Below are 18,080 nucleotides of genomic sequence, written 5' to 3' on the forward strand. Positions count from 1 at the left end.
TCCTTGCTCATTACCCCTTGGACTTTCCAGACTAAGACAAATGTTCTGCAATGTCTCTAGCATACTTCAGATGAGAAATAAGGTTTTAAATGAGAGATAACTGGTCCTCGTTTAAACAGTAACAGCCAGTGATGCAAAGCATTAAGTTCCTGGTTCCATTATCGCGTGGAGCTAAGTCACGATTGCACCAGACTCCATTTCTACAATTATACACTTGAAATAACTCTGATAGAATGATTATTTTGGAACACTCCATCCAGCTGCAAGTGTAAGGGCTTCAACCTATCTTTTGAGGATATTCATAAATAATTCTACAATTGTCAGACGGTTAACCTGATATCCTGGAGATTAATAAGGAAGATTATAAAGAGGAAATCTCACAATATACATTTCTGCCAACAAATTTCAAGTCATCCAAGAAAGCTGTATGTTTAATAATTTTAGATTTACAAAATGTTGCTCAATGTGTATAGAGTTCCTATAGGTCATATTCCCAACCTCCCCTAAAGATAAAAATCTTATGGAAGCACAGTTAAGTTATTGAAATAATTACATTGCTATCCTCAAACTAAATAACCGACATGTCCTAGCGTAATTTCACAAATTGACCAACAAATATTTTTTTCCTGTCTAGAATCCATTCTGGTATTCTGTGTGGTCTCTCATTGGACCTCCTCTGACATTCTCTAGTTTTGTCTTTTTCCTCTCATGACTGATGTGTTTGGTGAGTACAGGACAGTCATTTATATAATATTCATCCATTTGGATTTGCCTGGTGCTTTTTCATAATTAGATTGAGGTTCAGCATTTTTATTTTTAACTTTTGCCAAGAATATCACATGTGATCTTGGGTCATGAAAAGGAATATGAGGACCATGTATTACTACTGGTAATATTAACTTCTTGATTTGTTATACAGGAATTCGATCAGCGAGATACAGAGAAGCCACATTTTGAGAGGTTGACTCGATAGTTTTTATTAGAAAGCCAAGACTGCAAGAGGACTCATGTCTCAAAAACTTGGAGATGACAAGAGGACAAGATGGCATTACTTAGACCCAGTATCTGTATTTCAGACTAAGGTGATAGATGTCTGTAAGTTTGCTCCATCCTTTGTAATGAACAAATACTTTGTATAAACTGTATTAATTAAGAGTCTTAAAGATAAACAGCACTCCCCCCACCCCCATGCACAGGAGACACAGAAGATGAAGAGAAGGGACCCACAGAACAACACCTTACTGGATTAGAGTGCAAGAGGCCAAACAGGCTTCACATGAGGAGGGTTCTGTGCGTGTGTGTGTGTGTGTGTGTGTGTGTGTGTGTGCAAGTTCTGGGGCTTGGACTTAGGGCCTGAGCTTCTTTTGTTCAAGGACAGCACTCTGCCACTTGAGCCACAGTGCCATTTTTAGTTTCTTCTATTTACATGGTACTGAGGAATCGAATCCAAGGTTTCATGCATGCTAGGCAAGCACTCTACCAATAAGCCACACTCCTGGCCATATTACTTTTTTTTTCTTTAGGTCCACATTCTACATGAATGAAAACATGTTGTTGTCTTTCTCAGCTTGGCTCTTCATTCATAAGTGATGATCTCTAAAATTATCCATTTTCCTGTAAATGATATAATTTCACTCTTTTTTATGACCAGATAATACACTCATCCCTTGCTATATCGCAGTTCACTTATTGAAGCTTTATATATGTGCTTTGTTTTTCAAATTCATGTACAGTGATTCCTCACCTATCATGGGAGTTACTTTGCAGGGACACTTGCAATTGGTGAAAATCCACCAAGTAGCAAGGACAACAATCTAATGCTGCTCCTTGGTGGATTTTCACTGATCACAGGGGTGTCTGGAACAGAACTCCCTCCACAGATGAAGGACCACTGTATGTCATTGTATGGACCACATTTACTTTATCCAGTCTTCTGGTACAAAGTACCTAAGGCTAGTTCCATATCTTGTAAATGGTGGTGCTACAAACATGGGTACACACATATCTCATTTTCATGTTGATTTGCATTCCTTTGTTCATATGCCCCGAAGTGGTATAATAGCAGGACTATGTAGTAGTTCTATTTTTCTGTTTCTTGAAGGATCTCCATACTGATTTTTTAATAGAGCAATAATATCATGACAGCAACAAGGAGAGGCTACTTGATGCTTTGTTGTTGTCGCTGCTATTTTCTGGTAACAATGAAGCTGGGGATGTGTCTCAGACATGCAGATTCTACTTTGCTGAAAGTCCTGGCCTTCCCATCTCATGGCAGAACATATCCAGTGCAATCAGCACACAGGTATATGTGGATGTTAGTAGTCAGACATAATGTTAACTGGGTAGAGCTCCACTGTTCACAACTGAGAAGACAGGAAGAATGATATCCCTTCCCTGTCACATTCATTAGGGCCATAAGCTTTCATCCTACATCACCACCTACGTCAACACAAATCCTACTTGGAAACAAACAAGGAAGTATGAAAGAAAGACAAAGAGAGGTGCCTGACAGCCAACCACTGGAGCATTCATGCACACACACAGGGTATGTGACTCCATGAGAAATGCTGACACGTACAATGTGTCGTTTTGAGAGATGTTAATTCAAATTCACATGGATGAAATGCCAGTCCAAGTTTATAAAATCAGTTATGGGAGGGGAAAAAAAAGAAGCCCTGGTTTTTATTCTTCAGTCTGGCCTTTTCGAGTTTTAGCTCTGTTTTGGAGGCTTTTAGAAGTTAAACAACAGCTTGAGCATTGACTGCAGTGCACAATGCACTTGTAGATCATCATGACCCATCTAGGCCAGCTAAAGGCAGGAGAAACTGTGCTTACCAACTGATGACGAACCACTCCACTAACCCAGCCCGGAGAGCAAACCATTCCTCTTCACGAAGAAGGAAATGGCCATGCCTCTTAGTAAAGCACACCTGCCCAAGTCTCCCTGCCTCAGAACTATCAAGCACATCCTGCTTGGAAGAAAATAGGCTAGGCCAACTCGGGGGAAAAAGATGGGAGAAGTAGAACTCCAAGACCAGAGACCCGCATCAGCAGCATGGCCCATTCTCTGTTCATAGGTTCTACAAACGCCACCACATATCCCATCTTCCCACATCAACCCCTGCTTTGTCTCTCCCTCCACTTATCTACACGTCAAAGGGACACACCCAGTGCACAGCCATGTGCATGCTCAGCTCACCCCACTGCTGCTCCATCTTCTTGTACTATATCTGCCTTGACATCCTCATGCTGCTGTGTCCCAGTTTCCCACTGAGAACATGGGAAGGTCAAATGTCACAACGGGAAGTGGCTGGGGGTGGGGGGGTCAGTGCTGAGGGGTGATTTAGGGAGAAAGCTTAGATTCTTTTACACTAGCAGCCTCTCCCAAAGTCATCCTAAATAATCTATGTTTTCTCTCATATGTAGAGCTTAAATCTAAATCATAAACATATATGAATACATAGTTACCTAATGTAGCTAGCTAGAGAGGTAGGTACGTAGAATGATACGTGCTGAGGAAGATTCCAATGACATAACCCATCCTTAAACAACTAACTCAGTTTAACAAAATAAATATCAGGAAGCTGAAAACATGTGTTTTCAGAGGTGATGGAGAGGTATCAAAAGGGAGGAAGAGGAGGCAAATGGAGAAAGGAAGGGGGGACAAATGCAGTCATAATACTACCCATTGCATATATGTGAAAATGGAGCCAGGTAACTGGAGGGGAGATATGAGAGATTGGAGGAAATATGAGACAAGGACAGAAGGGGTGACACTGATCACGATGCACAGCCTTACAAACTGACATGGTGAGTTAAAAATCTCTCGGTACAAATCACCAAAAGGAATATTTAAAACTTAAGAAATCACTGCAGAGCCTAAGTCAAAATTGTATTTCTTTTGCAGATGTAGCTTCAAATTCCTTAGCACTCTCCCCTTAGGGTCTCCAAGTGCAGCACTCTGCCTGCAGACATTGGAGGGCCCTGGCATTGGTAAAAAGCCTTAGCCCCTCGCTCTCCCTCCCACATATGCAGTGGTCTCACAGTGAAAGGCAAGCTGGTTGTTTCAGAGCCCCAGGACTTAGAGGGAGGGCTGGGGTCAGGGGGGGGGGTGGTGAAAAGATGTTCCTTGCCCTTCACTTCCAGCTGGGAATTGGAAAGAACTCAACTTCTCTAGCTGTGCAATGATAGGTACTATGCAAAAGGGGAATGCACTTGCCCAGACAAATAGTTCTGGGCTTTCCAGCAAGCCAGGTTATGCTATTTCCATTGCAGGGAACTGCTTAGATTAGATTGGCTCTTTCTCAGGGCTTTGCTTGAAGTGATGCTATCAGAACCAACAATCTGTATCCTGCCTTCACAATGCCATGTTGGACAAAGTTCTTGGAAGGAGAGCATTGGAAAATCCCACAAAAAAACAGCTGAAAGTACTGGATGATGCAAAGAAGGAAACTCTGACTTTTCTCTGGCTCCTACGGGGCTCATCTCCAACCATGAGTGTTCCTCTAATCACTGCCTCTCGCTAGCTCAGGAGACTAAAAGGGAAGCTGCCATCTCCTACTGTTTCCTACACAGGCAAGAAGGGCATTAAATGCTTCACTAATGAGGCCATTCCTGATAAATAGATGTGAAGAGCCAGAGACACAATTGAGCCAGTTTGGAGGCATGAAGACGACAGTCACAAGGAAAACCGCCAATGGTGTGAGCTAGACCTGTGCAGGAAATGTGTCACTTAAACGTTTGATAAGAGTGAACAATGAAGAATGATATGCCATGGTATAAATAGCAGCAGGACAAAGGGGACCAGCCTCAACTTGAATAATTTTTAACCAGTAACACATACTTATGTGTTGCCCATGTAATTAAATATTCTTTTAAAGTGGAAGGAGGAGATGGAGGATATGAAATCCAGTCAACCCAATCATCTAAACAAGCCCTACTATGATACACTCAAAAATATTATTATTTTAATGACTCTTTACAATGTAGTCTGGATGAAAAGCAGGTTAGAAAGGAAGGTGGTTTAGTCCCTGTGTGGTTGTATGTACTGTTTTCATATCTGTGTAGTATTAATTTATCAAAGGAGAACGCCCATATAAGCCAATAAAGCACTTCAGATCTCCAAGATTATCTTCTATTTATCTATCAGTTCAGAAAGAAAACAATCCCCACAGCACACTTTCACCATTCTGAAGGAAGGAAGGAAAGAAAGAAGGAAGGAAGGGGAGAGGGAAAGGAAAGGAGGACAGGTAGACAAGTTGATTAAGGACATTTGGCTGCTGCATACTGACTGATGCCCACTGACGGATGCCCATTTTGGACCAGGATCTCAGCAAAACCAATGGCTCCTTAATGCCCTACAGTGTCTTATTACCCATCTCATAAGAAAAAGATTGAAGAATTGTATGAAATAGCTTTGTTCTTGGTATTTTTTCCAAATAGGCTTTTGTAATCTTTGGGGGACTTTATGGGTTTGTTTGGTTTCGGTACAGCCTAAAGTAAAATTGCTTTTAGAGGAAAATGGAGTAAATAGAATTAGAAACAGGAAAGGATGAATGATGATGTCCACAATGGAAAACAGATTTGAAAAACATGAAGAAAAAAATATCTATATACTGAAAGTCAGACAAGTTGAGTCTCTCTTGCACAGCCTGTCTTCACTATGCACGCAGACACGACAGCCCTAACACTTAAGGTCAAAGTGAATATGGCTAATAGTTATTGTTTTCTGAAAAGTCTTGGCCAATGCCAAGCAACTGAGCTTTCTGAATGACAGCTCTATTCTGTGCTGTCTAGTCAGGTAGCCACTCCCCACAAGTCAGCCAAGAACTAGTGGTTCATGCCTATAATCCTAGCTAATTCAGGAGGCTGAGATCTGAGGACCATGGTATGAAGCCAACCAGGGCAGAAAAGTCTATGAGACTCTTATCTCCAATAAAATCAGAAAAAGCCAGATGTGGTGCTGTGGTTCATGTGGTAGCTTTGAACACAGAGAGGCTTACAGAACAGCACTTAGACCCTGAGTTCAAGCCCAGAACCAGCAAACAAACAAAAAAGAACAGTTGGGTTGGAAATATGGCTTAGTGGGAGAGTGCTTGCCTAGCATTCATGAAGCTCTGGGTTCAATTCCTCAGTACCACATACACAGAAAAAGCTGAAACTGACACTGTGGCTTAAATGGAAGAGTGCTAGCCTTGAGCAAAAGAAGCTTAGGGATAGTGCTCAGGCACTGAATTCAAGTCCCAGGACACACACACACGAAGAAGGAGGAAGAGGAGGAGGGAGAGGAAAAAAACAATGATCATGACACTGATCATGATACACTATATTCACAAACTGACATGTTGAATTGAAATCCCCTAGTACAACTACATAAGGATAATAGTTTCTGTAATAAAAGAAACACAATTATCAAATAGCAAAATAGAAGAACTGGGTTTTAAATTATATTTCATTTGAAGTAAAGTTAAATCCCTAGGTAGCAGGTTGGACAGCACGGTGTAGAGTAAAAAAACAATACCTGGTTCATTTCACAGTCATGTCTTCAAACTTCAGAATGACTGGTTTATGTTTTGTATATAGGAATTAGGTGAGATTTCATACCAGACCCAACTCTTGCTGCCTCTGCCCTGTTTCTCCCATTTCACATTTACAATCATCTGTTTAATATCTCTCTACTAGGCCAGAAGTTCCACCAGAACAGTGTCAGGCCTGCTGTAGCCTCTGCTCTATCCCAGCCCCAGCATGTGGGGCCCACAGCCTCAATTGACATATAGCAAAGGAGCAAGTCATAAAGAAGCTTCTGTCCTGAAAGGATTGTGTAAAAAAAAAAGTTGTGCTCAAATACTTGAGTCTCACTATGAAGTCTCTCTCATGCATCAACAATGCCCGTAAATGTCTTGTGTAACTTCTCTGAACTTTAATTTCCTAAATTTATTTTAGTAAATTCTTCAATAATAATGCCCTTTTTATTTAAAAAATATATTCTTTCTCTTTTTTTATTCTTCAAACCAGTACTGGAGTGGAGGGGTGGGAGCTTGAACTCAGAGCCTAGGCACTGCCCCTCGGCTGGTGATTAAACACTTGAGCTACAACTCCATGGATTTCTGGCCATTGTGCTGGTCATTGAAAAGAAGAGTCTCTTGAAGTTTTTTACCCAAGCTGGCTTCAAACCTTGATCTCAATCTCCTGAGAACCTAGGATGACAGGCATGAGCCACCAGCACACAGCTTCTCTTTGCTGTTTGGAAATGGTTCTCTCCGACTATCCCTAAAGCAGGCAAGTACTATGGAAGACATAAACTACTACAGAACCACAATGGTTTGTATATTCCACAGCTGTGGATAATCTGTGGCCTCTTTCTCCTTAAAGTACACAGGGTTTGAAGACCACTCATTACTCAGCCTCTAAACCTCTCTTCGGATCAGTTTGATTTCGAAATGCCCTTGCCTATTTTAGAGCTTCTTCTACTTGCAGGATGACATATATAAACAGTACTGAGATAAACGACAGCTTTCACAGTCTGTATAAAGAATCCAACGGTATGTAGCAATAAAGTACTCCTTTAAAAAGGTAACTTCTGTATTATATGGCTAGCTTCCCTAGTAAGGAGGTACTTAAAGAGTAGAAGATCCTAATAAATAACAGCAAGAGGCAAAGGGAAAGTCATGGCATACACCCATACCTCGGCTTCCTGCAGGGTCCCGTGGTTTAGGCACACCATGTCGGGGCAAGTGATAGGAGACCCACATCCTTCTCGGATTGCCAGCTGCATGTACTGTTTCAGGCACTATAGGGGAAGAAGAAAAGCAGCAGACAATTAGCCACAACATTACTGTGGAACAAGGTTACATAAGAAATCACCCCTGCCTCTTCCCTTAATTGGCTGTCCTGGCATTCTTGCACTCAAGAGACATAAGTCATCACAAGTGTGAAGACTAAGAGCCATCACTCTGGAAAGAATACAGAGACAGACAATTAATTATACATGACTTCATCCTAAGAGTTTATTCAAGTCAAATTCCCCTATGTTCACACAATCCATCCATCATAGACTGGGAAACAAATTCTTTTGTACTCAAGGCAAAAGACTTCTGAATATTGTTATTATTATTATTTTAAACTGATGTGACTTTGTAATTCTATTTTTATCTTTTGGTCCATTCCTTCTAAGTTTATCCAAACATAGGGTGGAACCCAATGAACCTGACACTGAGCTACCCATACTGAACTGAAGTAAGACTAATAAGGCAGTGACTTAACCAGGAGTATGCTTAAAATCAAAAGAATGTCAGATTTGGGAAAGTAGAATGGCTGCCTGTTGATTGGAGACAGCAAAGAGAATTTGGAAGAATGAGACCCTTTTGAAAAACAGGGATCAGTGGCTGCCATGCTGAGGAGGAAAAAAAGGCACTGATCAACTGGAGAAAAAAAGAAATTGAAAAAAATTGAATTTAAGAAATGAAACTCAAGGGAAAAGATAGGTGGGCTGGAATTGCAAGCAGGTCTACTCATGGCTTGTGTGCCAGGGACTTTGGGCAGTGAATGGAGACAGGAATCTAAGATTGTACCAGAAAAATTGATGGTATAATAAGACCTTCAGTGAATTCTTTCTCCCTTCCAGTGTAGCTGGAAGGCAGTACAGCAGACTCCCTGTACCTGTGGCATCCACACCTGCATACCCAATCAAACTCAGGTTGCAAATATTCAGACAAAAAAGATACAATGTTATTATATAGTGGGAGGATCTCTGATGGTTCTATCCCTACTGAACATGTACAGACTTTCTTCTTCTCATTATTCCCCCATAAAAGACAAGAAAGGCATCATTTTCATTGGATTAGGCAGGATACATCATCTAATGGGTGTGGGTTCTATGGAAATGTTTTGCCATTTTACATAAGGGATTTGAGTGTCTAGATATTTGGGTATTTATGAGGAGTCCTAGAATTGCTACTCTGCAGATCAAGGTACCACTGCAACTCGGCAAATAGCACTAAGAAAGATGAAAGTTGACCTGCCCTCTTCTATTTATGTGACCAAGAAAATTTAAGCTCAGATATTTGCCAACTATCCTTTACTAGAAGTACATAAACTAATGGATGAAATGATGACTCTTACAAAACAATGGTTATTTATTTCAGATGAGATTCTTTTCCAAATTCATTCACTTACATAATTCAACCTAGTACCTCAAAAATATCATCATACACCATTGCACAAACCATTAAATAAAAGGGTATGGTCAGAATATGTACAACGCAATAGTGAAATCTAAGGCTTTCATTGACTTTTTCTCTACTGGTAAAGCCTGAGGACGGGCAAAAAAAAAATCACACAACAAGATGTTTCAGGATCATGAATATGTATGTTCAAATGGTTTCTGAGGAAATGCTCAGAAACTGGGATAAGCTGGTAGATAAAGTGGTCCTTTTAGCCACTTTACCCTATGACTGATCATAGACTGAAATGATAGATTTTCACATTCACTCTCTTCAAGAGAAAAAGGGCTAGAGCTGTGGTTCAGCAGTACAGCATCTGCTTAGCAAGTAACAGACCCTGAGCTCAACCCCCAGTTTTGATTCTTTCCCCTCCCACTCCTGCCCCAATTAAAAAAAGGAAGAGAAAGATAAGAAACCACTTGCTCTGAGGTTTACGGTGCCCAGCACAGTCTTCAGGACCAGAAGCAAGTAAGGCAAAGACAAGGTGGAGAAGAACATCATATCATGAGTAGGCAAATTCACATGCAAAGTGATGCCATACCAAGGGACAAATAAATGAACAATGTGAAGGCCTACCCACCTTTCTGCTTCTGGATACCTCTCCACCTTCCATCAGCCATGCCAAGGCCAGCGTTCCTACCTATATTCCTCCCTAGCTGCCACTGACAGACTCTAAATTTGGTCTCAAGGAGAGTGTGTGAGGAAACCAAAGTGAATGAGGCAATGAACTTCAGGTTCTAGAAGTTGGGGGTCTAGACCTGGCTCTATTCTGCCCCATGACAATAGGAAAATGACTTTACTTTAGACCTAGACTTCATTTTTCATATAAGGACATTAAAGCCTATAATGGGTCACCTCACAGGACTTAAAACATATGGACACAGAAAAATTAGATCCACTAATTACAGAATGTCAGGTTATGTTTTTACTCTCTTCAGTTGGACTTCGACTTTCGATTAGAATATGTGGGGGAACAGTTAATCCACTGGCCTTCTGATACCCGCTCTCCACTTCCTGTAGAGGACCTAGTGATACACCAGTTAGGGTGGAGAGCAGATACATGGACAGAATGGATACATGTACAACAAGCATCCACTCATCTCTAAGCCAGCTTCTCTTTAGAACTATTTGGGACTGGGAGTGTGGCTTAGTGGTAGAGTGCTTGCCTAGCATGCATGAAGCCTTGGGTTCAATTCCTCAGTACCACATCAACAGAAAAGGCCGGAAGTGGTTCTGCAAGAGGTAGTGTGTTAGCCTTGAGGGGGAAAAAAAGTGCTATAGAAAAAGCTTAATGTCAAAAATAGGGACTAGAGACACTATGTGAATATTCATAGACAAAAAAATCACTTAAACTTATGCTGAAATTTGTATAAAAGACAAAATATTAAGCTTTCAAAAGAGGTCACACTGAACATTCCATTTGCTAACACAATAGTGTTTGGTACATTGTCGACAGCGATGAATCTTCCTAATGAATTCTGAAGTTTCCCACAAGCACCAACTTGTCTGCAAATAATATTATGTGATCTAAGATTTTTCTGGTGAAAAGTTAGAGCTCTGCACAGTTAGAGCTCTGACTACAAGGTTTAAGTACATACACACTCTGTTTTTATTCTAAAATCCATTTAGAATAGACACTCAGACACTTGACATGCCACCCTGTGAGGAAAAACAATTAGTCCTAGTGATTGCTTCATACTGAATTTCCAAGGGCCATGAGTTCATTATTTTCCTTCCATTGGCTTTCACACACACACACACACACAGACACACACACACACACACACACACACACACACACACACACAATCTAATCTCAAGGTCTTCCTCATTTGAAGATGTCAATGCTTCTTTCTCATATTGCACAAAATAATCAAAAACATTCCCATAATTCCCGTGCACATTTTACAAACCAAGTATATAAATAATTACTAATTCTAAAGAGAAAATCCAACATCTAGCTCTTAAACACAGAAAAAAAAAACTACCAGTCACGTAGTCATTGCATTAAACAGTAGCATTACACTGATGTCTAAGTATACAATTTCCTTCACAGCTAACAAATTCTAAAGGAAAGATTTCAAATGAGATATTTCATAAGCCTGTGTGACCTAAACAAAGAAAGAAAATACTTGGGGTTTTTTTTGAATAGTCAACATTTTACTTAAATGATTTGGTAGAATATACAGTCTTTTTCTTTTTTTGTTTTGGTCAGTCTCAGGGCTTGACCCCAGGGCATCAGTGCTATCTTTGAGCTCTTTTGCTCAAAGCCAGCATTCTACCACTTTGAGTCACAGTGCCAGTTGTAGTTTTCCGATAGAAGGCAAAAAGAGACTCATGCACTTTCCTGCCCCAGTTGGTCTCTAACAGTGATCTCAGATCTTAGCCTCCTGATTACAGGCATGGGCCACCAGTGCACAGCTATTATACAAGTTTTATAAGGCCATAAGATTATGTACCAAGGACTATTTTAACTCACTCCATCACTCTCAGAGTTCCAAGGGGTTCTGAGGATTTTACTAGCAAACTACCAGATGATTTCTACTGTTTCTTGCAAATAATTTAATATTTTTTCAAGTATAGGGTTTCTCTGGGGCCCTTTAACAGATTTTAAATTCTAACATGTCAAAGATGCATTCTTCCTAAGAGCTTGTTAATCTATTACAACAAACACTGCAAAAGGGGTTACAATGTCACAACATGGCTCCTCCATCCAAGAACCAACCACAGGGAGCAGGAAATATATGTGTATATTTACTATAACAATCTTCATTTTCTTTCACTAAATTAGACATTTCTATAGAGTTTCCTTCTATCAATAAAACAAATTTCACAATGAATAGCGAAGGGAACTGGTGTTAATGATGAACTAGTTTGGCAAGTCATTGTTCATTAAAATGGAACAATACTACCTGGCCGTGCCAGGGAAACAGTCTCCCATTAGAGTAAATAAATGAAAATCCCTTTGCCAAAGTGAAAAGGGTTGGTGGATACATTGTGCAATTAGAATGTTAGATTAAAGTATGCTGAAGATATGCATGCAGAAATGAAAATCCCTAAACCGATGTGAGCCTCAGCCTCATGTGGATGAAGCAGGGAGATAAGACAACAGGTGTTGTTGCAGGGGAACATCAGAGAAGGCTTGAATTGTCTGGTTTTGTCAATATTTGTGTGTGTGCGCGCATGTGCAAATGCACGCATTTGTACGCATACGTACATACACATATTCAGGACCTGGGTGCTATCCCTGAGCTTTTATGCTTAAGGCTAGTCTAGCTCTACCACTTTGAGCCCCGGCTCCACTTCCAGATTTATGGAACTTATCTGGAGGTAAGAGTCTCATGGACTTTCCTGCCTGAGCAGGTTTTGAACTGCGATCCTCACATCTCAGCTTCCTGAGTAACCACAGGCACCCATCTCTTTGCCAGTTTTTCACTGTGCTAATTGTGTTTTTATTTCATTGAGTTATAAATAAGTATTTGTTAGGCTGCATGCATCTCTTAAGAGATGATTTGTAAATATTTTCTCCCACTCTGGGTTATATTTTAACTTTCTTGATGACATCCATAGAATAATAATGCTTTTTAAAACTTGATCAACTCTCACATATCTGGCCATAAAAGAAATGCAAATCAAAACAACTCTAAGATTCTACCTCACTCCAGTTAGAATGGCCATGATCAAAAAAATCTAATAACAACAGATGCTGCTGGGGATATGGCCAGGAGGGATCACTACTACACTGTTGGTAGGAGTGCAAACTCTTTCAACCATTATGGAAAGCAGTATGGTGATTCCTCAAAAGACTAAACATAGAGCTCCCCTATGACCCAGCAATTCCACTACTAGGCATTTACCCAACCGTCCAGAAACAAGGACATACTAAATCCACTAGCACGACGATGTTCACTGCAGCACTATTTACCATAGCAAAGATATGGAACCAACCCAGATGCCCCTCAGTAAATGACTTGACCAAGAAGATATGGTATTTATACACAATAGAATTCTGTGCTGTCATTAGGAAGAATGACATTGCCCCATTTGTAAGGAAATGGAAAGACTTGGAAACAATCATATTAAGTGAAGTAAGCCAGACCCAAAGGAACATAGGCTCAATGACTTCCCTCATTTGTAATAATTAGTACAATCTTTGGGCTCTCCTAGCAGAGGTTTATAATAGCGCAAAATCTAGATACATAAGGCCATATAGGATGAGACTAAATGAAAGGATCTCCAGGATATGGAAACAAGAGCTTTATCTTGTGTGATTGTTGTTCTTAATGTACTATGTTATTTCTCTTTCTCTTTTGTGGCCCTTTGGTTAATCTCATATTGCTATTATATCTGACTTTGCTACCTGGTATATATTGTATATATGTTTGTTTATTTGAAATAGGAAAGGGAAGAGGGGAAAACAAGATGATTGGGAGGGGCTGGAGGGAGGGAAATGGGGACAAAAACATGAGAAGGGACATCAATGTGTGAGAAGTAATGTATCTACTATCTGGCGACTATAACTGTAACCCCTTTATACATTACAATAAAAAAAAAGAAACAGACTTTCTTTGGGGAAAAAGTTTTGATTTACACAAAACTTAAGGAAATAGTTCAGAGAATAACAACCCATCTCCTCTCCCCTGTTATTAACAATGTGTGTTTATCTCTTGGAGTTAATGAACAAATAGTAACACATCAGTAACTGATGAACATGCTCTGAATTCTATTCCACTCCTATCTGTCTGTCCGTCTGTCTGTCTGTCTATCTATCTACCTACCTATCTATCCTCCTGACAATATCATGGTATTTTAATTGCTCTGGCTTTAGAGTAAGTTCTAAAATCAGGGAACAAGTACTTCATCCTTGTTCTTTTTCATGATTCTTTGGCTTATTCAAACTCCTTCCTGTTTCCACATGAGTTGCAGGATCACCTTCTCGGTCTCTGTAAAGACAACTTACTTGGGAGAGCCATGTGGAATGTATTGTCATCTTAACAATACTGAGGCCTCCAACCCATGAACATGGAGTCACGTTTTATTTAGTCTTTCTTTCTTCAGTAACGTTTTGTAGTTCTTTCAGTACAAGTGTTTCAGAACTTTTTGTTAAATCTATTCCTGAGTATATTATTCCTTTTCATGCTACTATAAGTGGAATTGTCTTAATTCAATTATTGCATTATTCTTTCCTGGAATGTAGAAACACTATTGAGTTTTGTATATTCATATTGTATTCTGTAACCCTGCTAAATTGTTTTAACATGTTTAAAGTCATTCCTATGCAGAATCACTAATTCAATAGTAACCATGCCTTCCAATTTTAATCAGGAAAGCTACTTTCCTTTTTATGTCCATCATCAATGCTTTTTGGTCACTTAATGTTGATCTACATGGGCTCCACAAAAAGGAAGGAGTGATTTCTCACCCACATCCCCATAGATCATACACGCCTTCAGTTAGTTCCAAAAGAAATTGTCACCAAAACATAGTGAAAAATTAGACATGAAAAATTTGAAAATTCTGATGGGAGAGCCTTTAAATACTTGACCCCAAAATAGTGCTGTTACACTTTTTCTAGAAAAGAGTACACAGGTCCACCTGGAAGTAAGTTTGAGAACAGTCATTAGATATAGGAGATTAAGTCTGGACTCCAATCAAAAGTACCTCCAGTTCCCACCAAACAAGAGCAATCAAACACTTCTATCTTTATCACCAGTGATCATGAAGCCACCTAAATTAAGAAACTCAGTGGTAGAAATAACTCAGGAGAAATTCACTGGAAATGCTACAACCAGTCTTTACAAAGAAGTTTTAGAATCTGCCAAACTGCTCCAATCAGAGAAAGCCACCAGCTCTAAGCCTGGAGAGATCTGTTTCCAACGTAAGTAATTCAATAGCTCTTCCACTGACCTTTTGAAGGCTTTTCCTTTCTTCCCACCCAGGCTGCTTTTCTTCACAGAGGGAGGCACCGGTTCTTACACTACTCCCAAAGAGATCTCTCTCGGCCAGGTGCTACCTCATGACACAGTACACTCAGAGAAGCAACTGATGGCTCTAAGAGAGAGAAAACAAGGGAGCCTGCCAAGTTTACATCCTTCCATCTCCTCCAAAGAAACATTACCCCCTAGGAACTGCAAGCCTTCAGGTTGGCATCAAAATCCTAGCAGGCATGCCCAACAAAACCTGAGAGAATAAACACACCCTGGATTCAGAGCTGGCTGAATCCATCTGTCTGTCTCATTCCTCCTCCTGGGTCAGTCCCTACATGAACTCTCTCAGCAACATGTCCAGATGTCTAAGAAAGTTCAACATAAGAAGAAATAAACCCCTCATCAAGAAAGGATCAAGAAACTCAGCCATGATGTAGAATTATACAAGTTATTTGAAGGGAAAAAAAAAACTATCACCATGGAACCCAATCTAAGCAAACATGCTAAATTTCACTGGAGAATTCAGAATGAATATTAAAACTGTGCCATGCAAATCAAGGCACAGTAGAGACATGCCTCTGCCATGGTTTGAAACACCATGTCCCCATGTTGAAACTCAATTCTCAACATGACAGTAGTACAAGGTGTGGCCTTTGCAAAGGGATTAAGTCATAAGAACTCTCTATTCTGGCTTGAAATCCAAGAGATTCATTCTTGCCATTCTTTCCCATATGTCTTGTGCAGACACATGTTCCCCAGCTCTCCAGAGGACCTAGCAACAAGATGCCATTGCAAAAGCAGAAACTAGCCCTGTCCCTTTCTTGATCTTCAGATTTCTCAGCCTCCCAAAGACTAGGAAATAAACGTCTGTTCTTTAGAAGTTACCCAGTCTTGGATATTTTTGTATAGCAGCACAAATGATCTAAGAAATTGTGGAATTCAAATGTGCACGGGAAAATTATTCCACCTTTCCCCTGTATTTGAAGAGTTTCATAGTAAAACCAATGTTATCATTCTTGACACTAAAAAGACAAAGGAAAAAATTGACATTATTCATCAAGTCACAAATGTTAATGTTTGTTAGGTAAAAATTATTTGTTATAATAATAAATAAAATAGTTTGAGTAAATTATAATAAAGCATCTTACAAAGTGAAAGGTAGCAATCTCAATGAAAGGCTATCTAAACTTTTCAAACTCTGAAAGAACATTATACTGTACAAATAAAAGGATAAGGCTAACTCAGCAATAACTAGCTACATATTTATCAATAGGACTTAACCTCTGGAAGCCAGCATACAAAATAGCTTACACTAATGACCTGGAAGTGACACTGTGAAAGTTTCCTCAAGAGACCATTGTTTTGCTAATTTAGAATAATATTTGGGGACTAGGTTCAATCCCTAGTACCATCACAAAGAAAAAAAAATCATGCTTATAATCCTAGCTACTCAGGAGTCTGAGATCTGAGGATCAAGATTCAAATCTGGCCCCGGCACAAAAGCACCTGAGACTCTTATCTCCAATTAACCTCTAGAAAATGGGAAGTGGGGCTTGTAGGACAGTAGCCTTGAGCTGAAGAGCTCAGGGACAGCACCCAGGCTGAGTTCAAGCCTAATGACGCCCCCTCACCCCCCCCCCAACACACATACAAAAAAACAAAGACAAAAGAACATGGAATTGGGGCTGGGAGTTTGGCTAGTGGTAGCATGCTTGCCTAGCATGCATGAAGACCCAGGTTCAATTCCTCAGTACCACATACACAGAAAAAAATCACATACATAGAAAAGAGAGAGAGAGAGAGAGAGAGAGAGAGAGAGAGAGAGAGAGAGAGAGAGAGAGAGAGAGAGAGAGAGAGAGAGAGGAAGGAAGGAAGGAAGGAAGGAAGGAAGGAAGGAAGGAAGGAAGGAAGGAAGGAAGGAAGGAAGGAAGGAAGGGAGGGAGGGAGGGAGGGAGGAAGGGAGGGAGAGAGAGAGAAAGAAAGAAAGAAAGAGAAAAAGAGAGAAAGAGAGAAAGAAAGAAAGAGGAAAAAAGAGGAAAAAAAAGAAAAGAAAAAGAACATGAACTCCAAAAAAGTAGAAAAGTTCAGACAATGAGATAATAGACTGGGTTCATTAGTAGGAAGCTTGTTTTCCTCAAATTAACCTCCAGTTCTTCTATTTAATTACTCCCTAGAAAACTAAGAATACCCTCCTATTTGTTTTCCTTAACAATTTTGGACAGTGGGCTATATATCCTTAGTACTAGATCTCACAACTTATGTGGCTGCCCAATTATAATCCCCATTGTCCCAATGCTGCAACTATTCCTTACTTCCTGAAGTCTTTCCAAGAGTTTATTCTGCAAAACTGTAGTTTTTTTATTTTGGGTTTGTTTTTTTTTGCATTTGACTTTGTTTTTCATTTTAATTACCATCATTTGGACCAGTCTTCCTTTCCCTTAGACCATATGACTATATGCTTCAGAGATATGCACGAAAGAGACAGAAGCCCATCTACCTCAGAGCACACCATCTAGAGCAATTAATCTATACAGTGTTCTGCAAAAGCCCTAGACTTATGGAGGATGAACCAAAAGATCACTAGCTCTAATCTCAGCTTCTGATTCAACGGGTCTGAGGGAGACCTTAAGAAGGTCACAGGTGCTGCCGGTGGAAGTACTGCACTTTGAGAACCAAGTTTTCATTATGTCAGAACTAAAATACTCATTATATATGAGGGACCAGGGAAAGGGAGGAGATAATGGGAATAGTTGTCATATTCTTATGATGGCTATTGTACATGCTAAAATTTGGAACTTGAATGTCTCCCAAAGCCTTTCTTTCCCACAGCAGTACATTGGGGGGCTGTGGAAACTCTAAGAGGTGAGGCCTAAAAGGTAGGGCCTAATGGAATTTCTTCAGACCACAGAGCAGGAGGGGAGGAGTTTTGAGG

General features: G+C 40.1%; 1 protein-coding gene across 10 annotated transcripts in view; it reads right to left on the reverse strand.

The window, feature by feature from the left end:
- Rnf144b (ring finger protein 144B) overlaps window positions 1-18,080 on the reverse strand; it is a 129,790-nt gene that overhangs the window by 28,912 nt on the left and 82,798 nt on the right. For all 10 annotated transcript variants that reach the window (XM_090356325.1, XM_090356324.1, XM_090356322.1 and 7 more), the window contains one exon: window positions 7,685-7,789. In XM_090356325.1, coding sequence (XP_090212451.1) covers window positions 7,685-7,789 — 105 coding nt within the window. The remainder of the gene's footprint in view (window positions 1-7,684; window positions 7,790-18,080) is intronic.

This window comes from Megascapheus bottae, chromosome 22 (genome assembly GCF_031878675.1).
Source record: "Megascapheus bottae isolate mThoBot1 chromosome 22, mThoBot2.hap1, whole genome shotgun sequence".
NCBI lineage: Eukaryota > Metazoa > Chordata > Mammalia > Rodentia > Geomyidae > Megascapheus > Megascapheus bottae.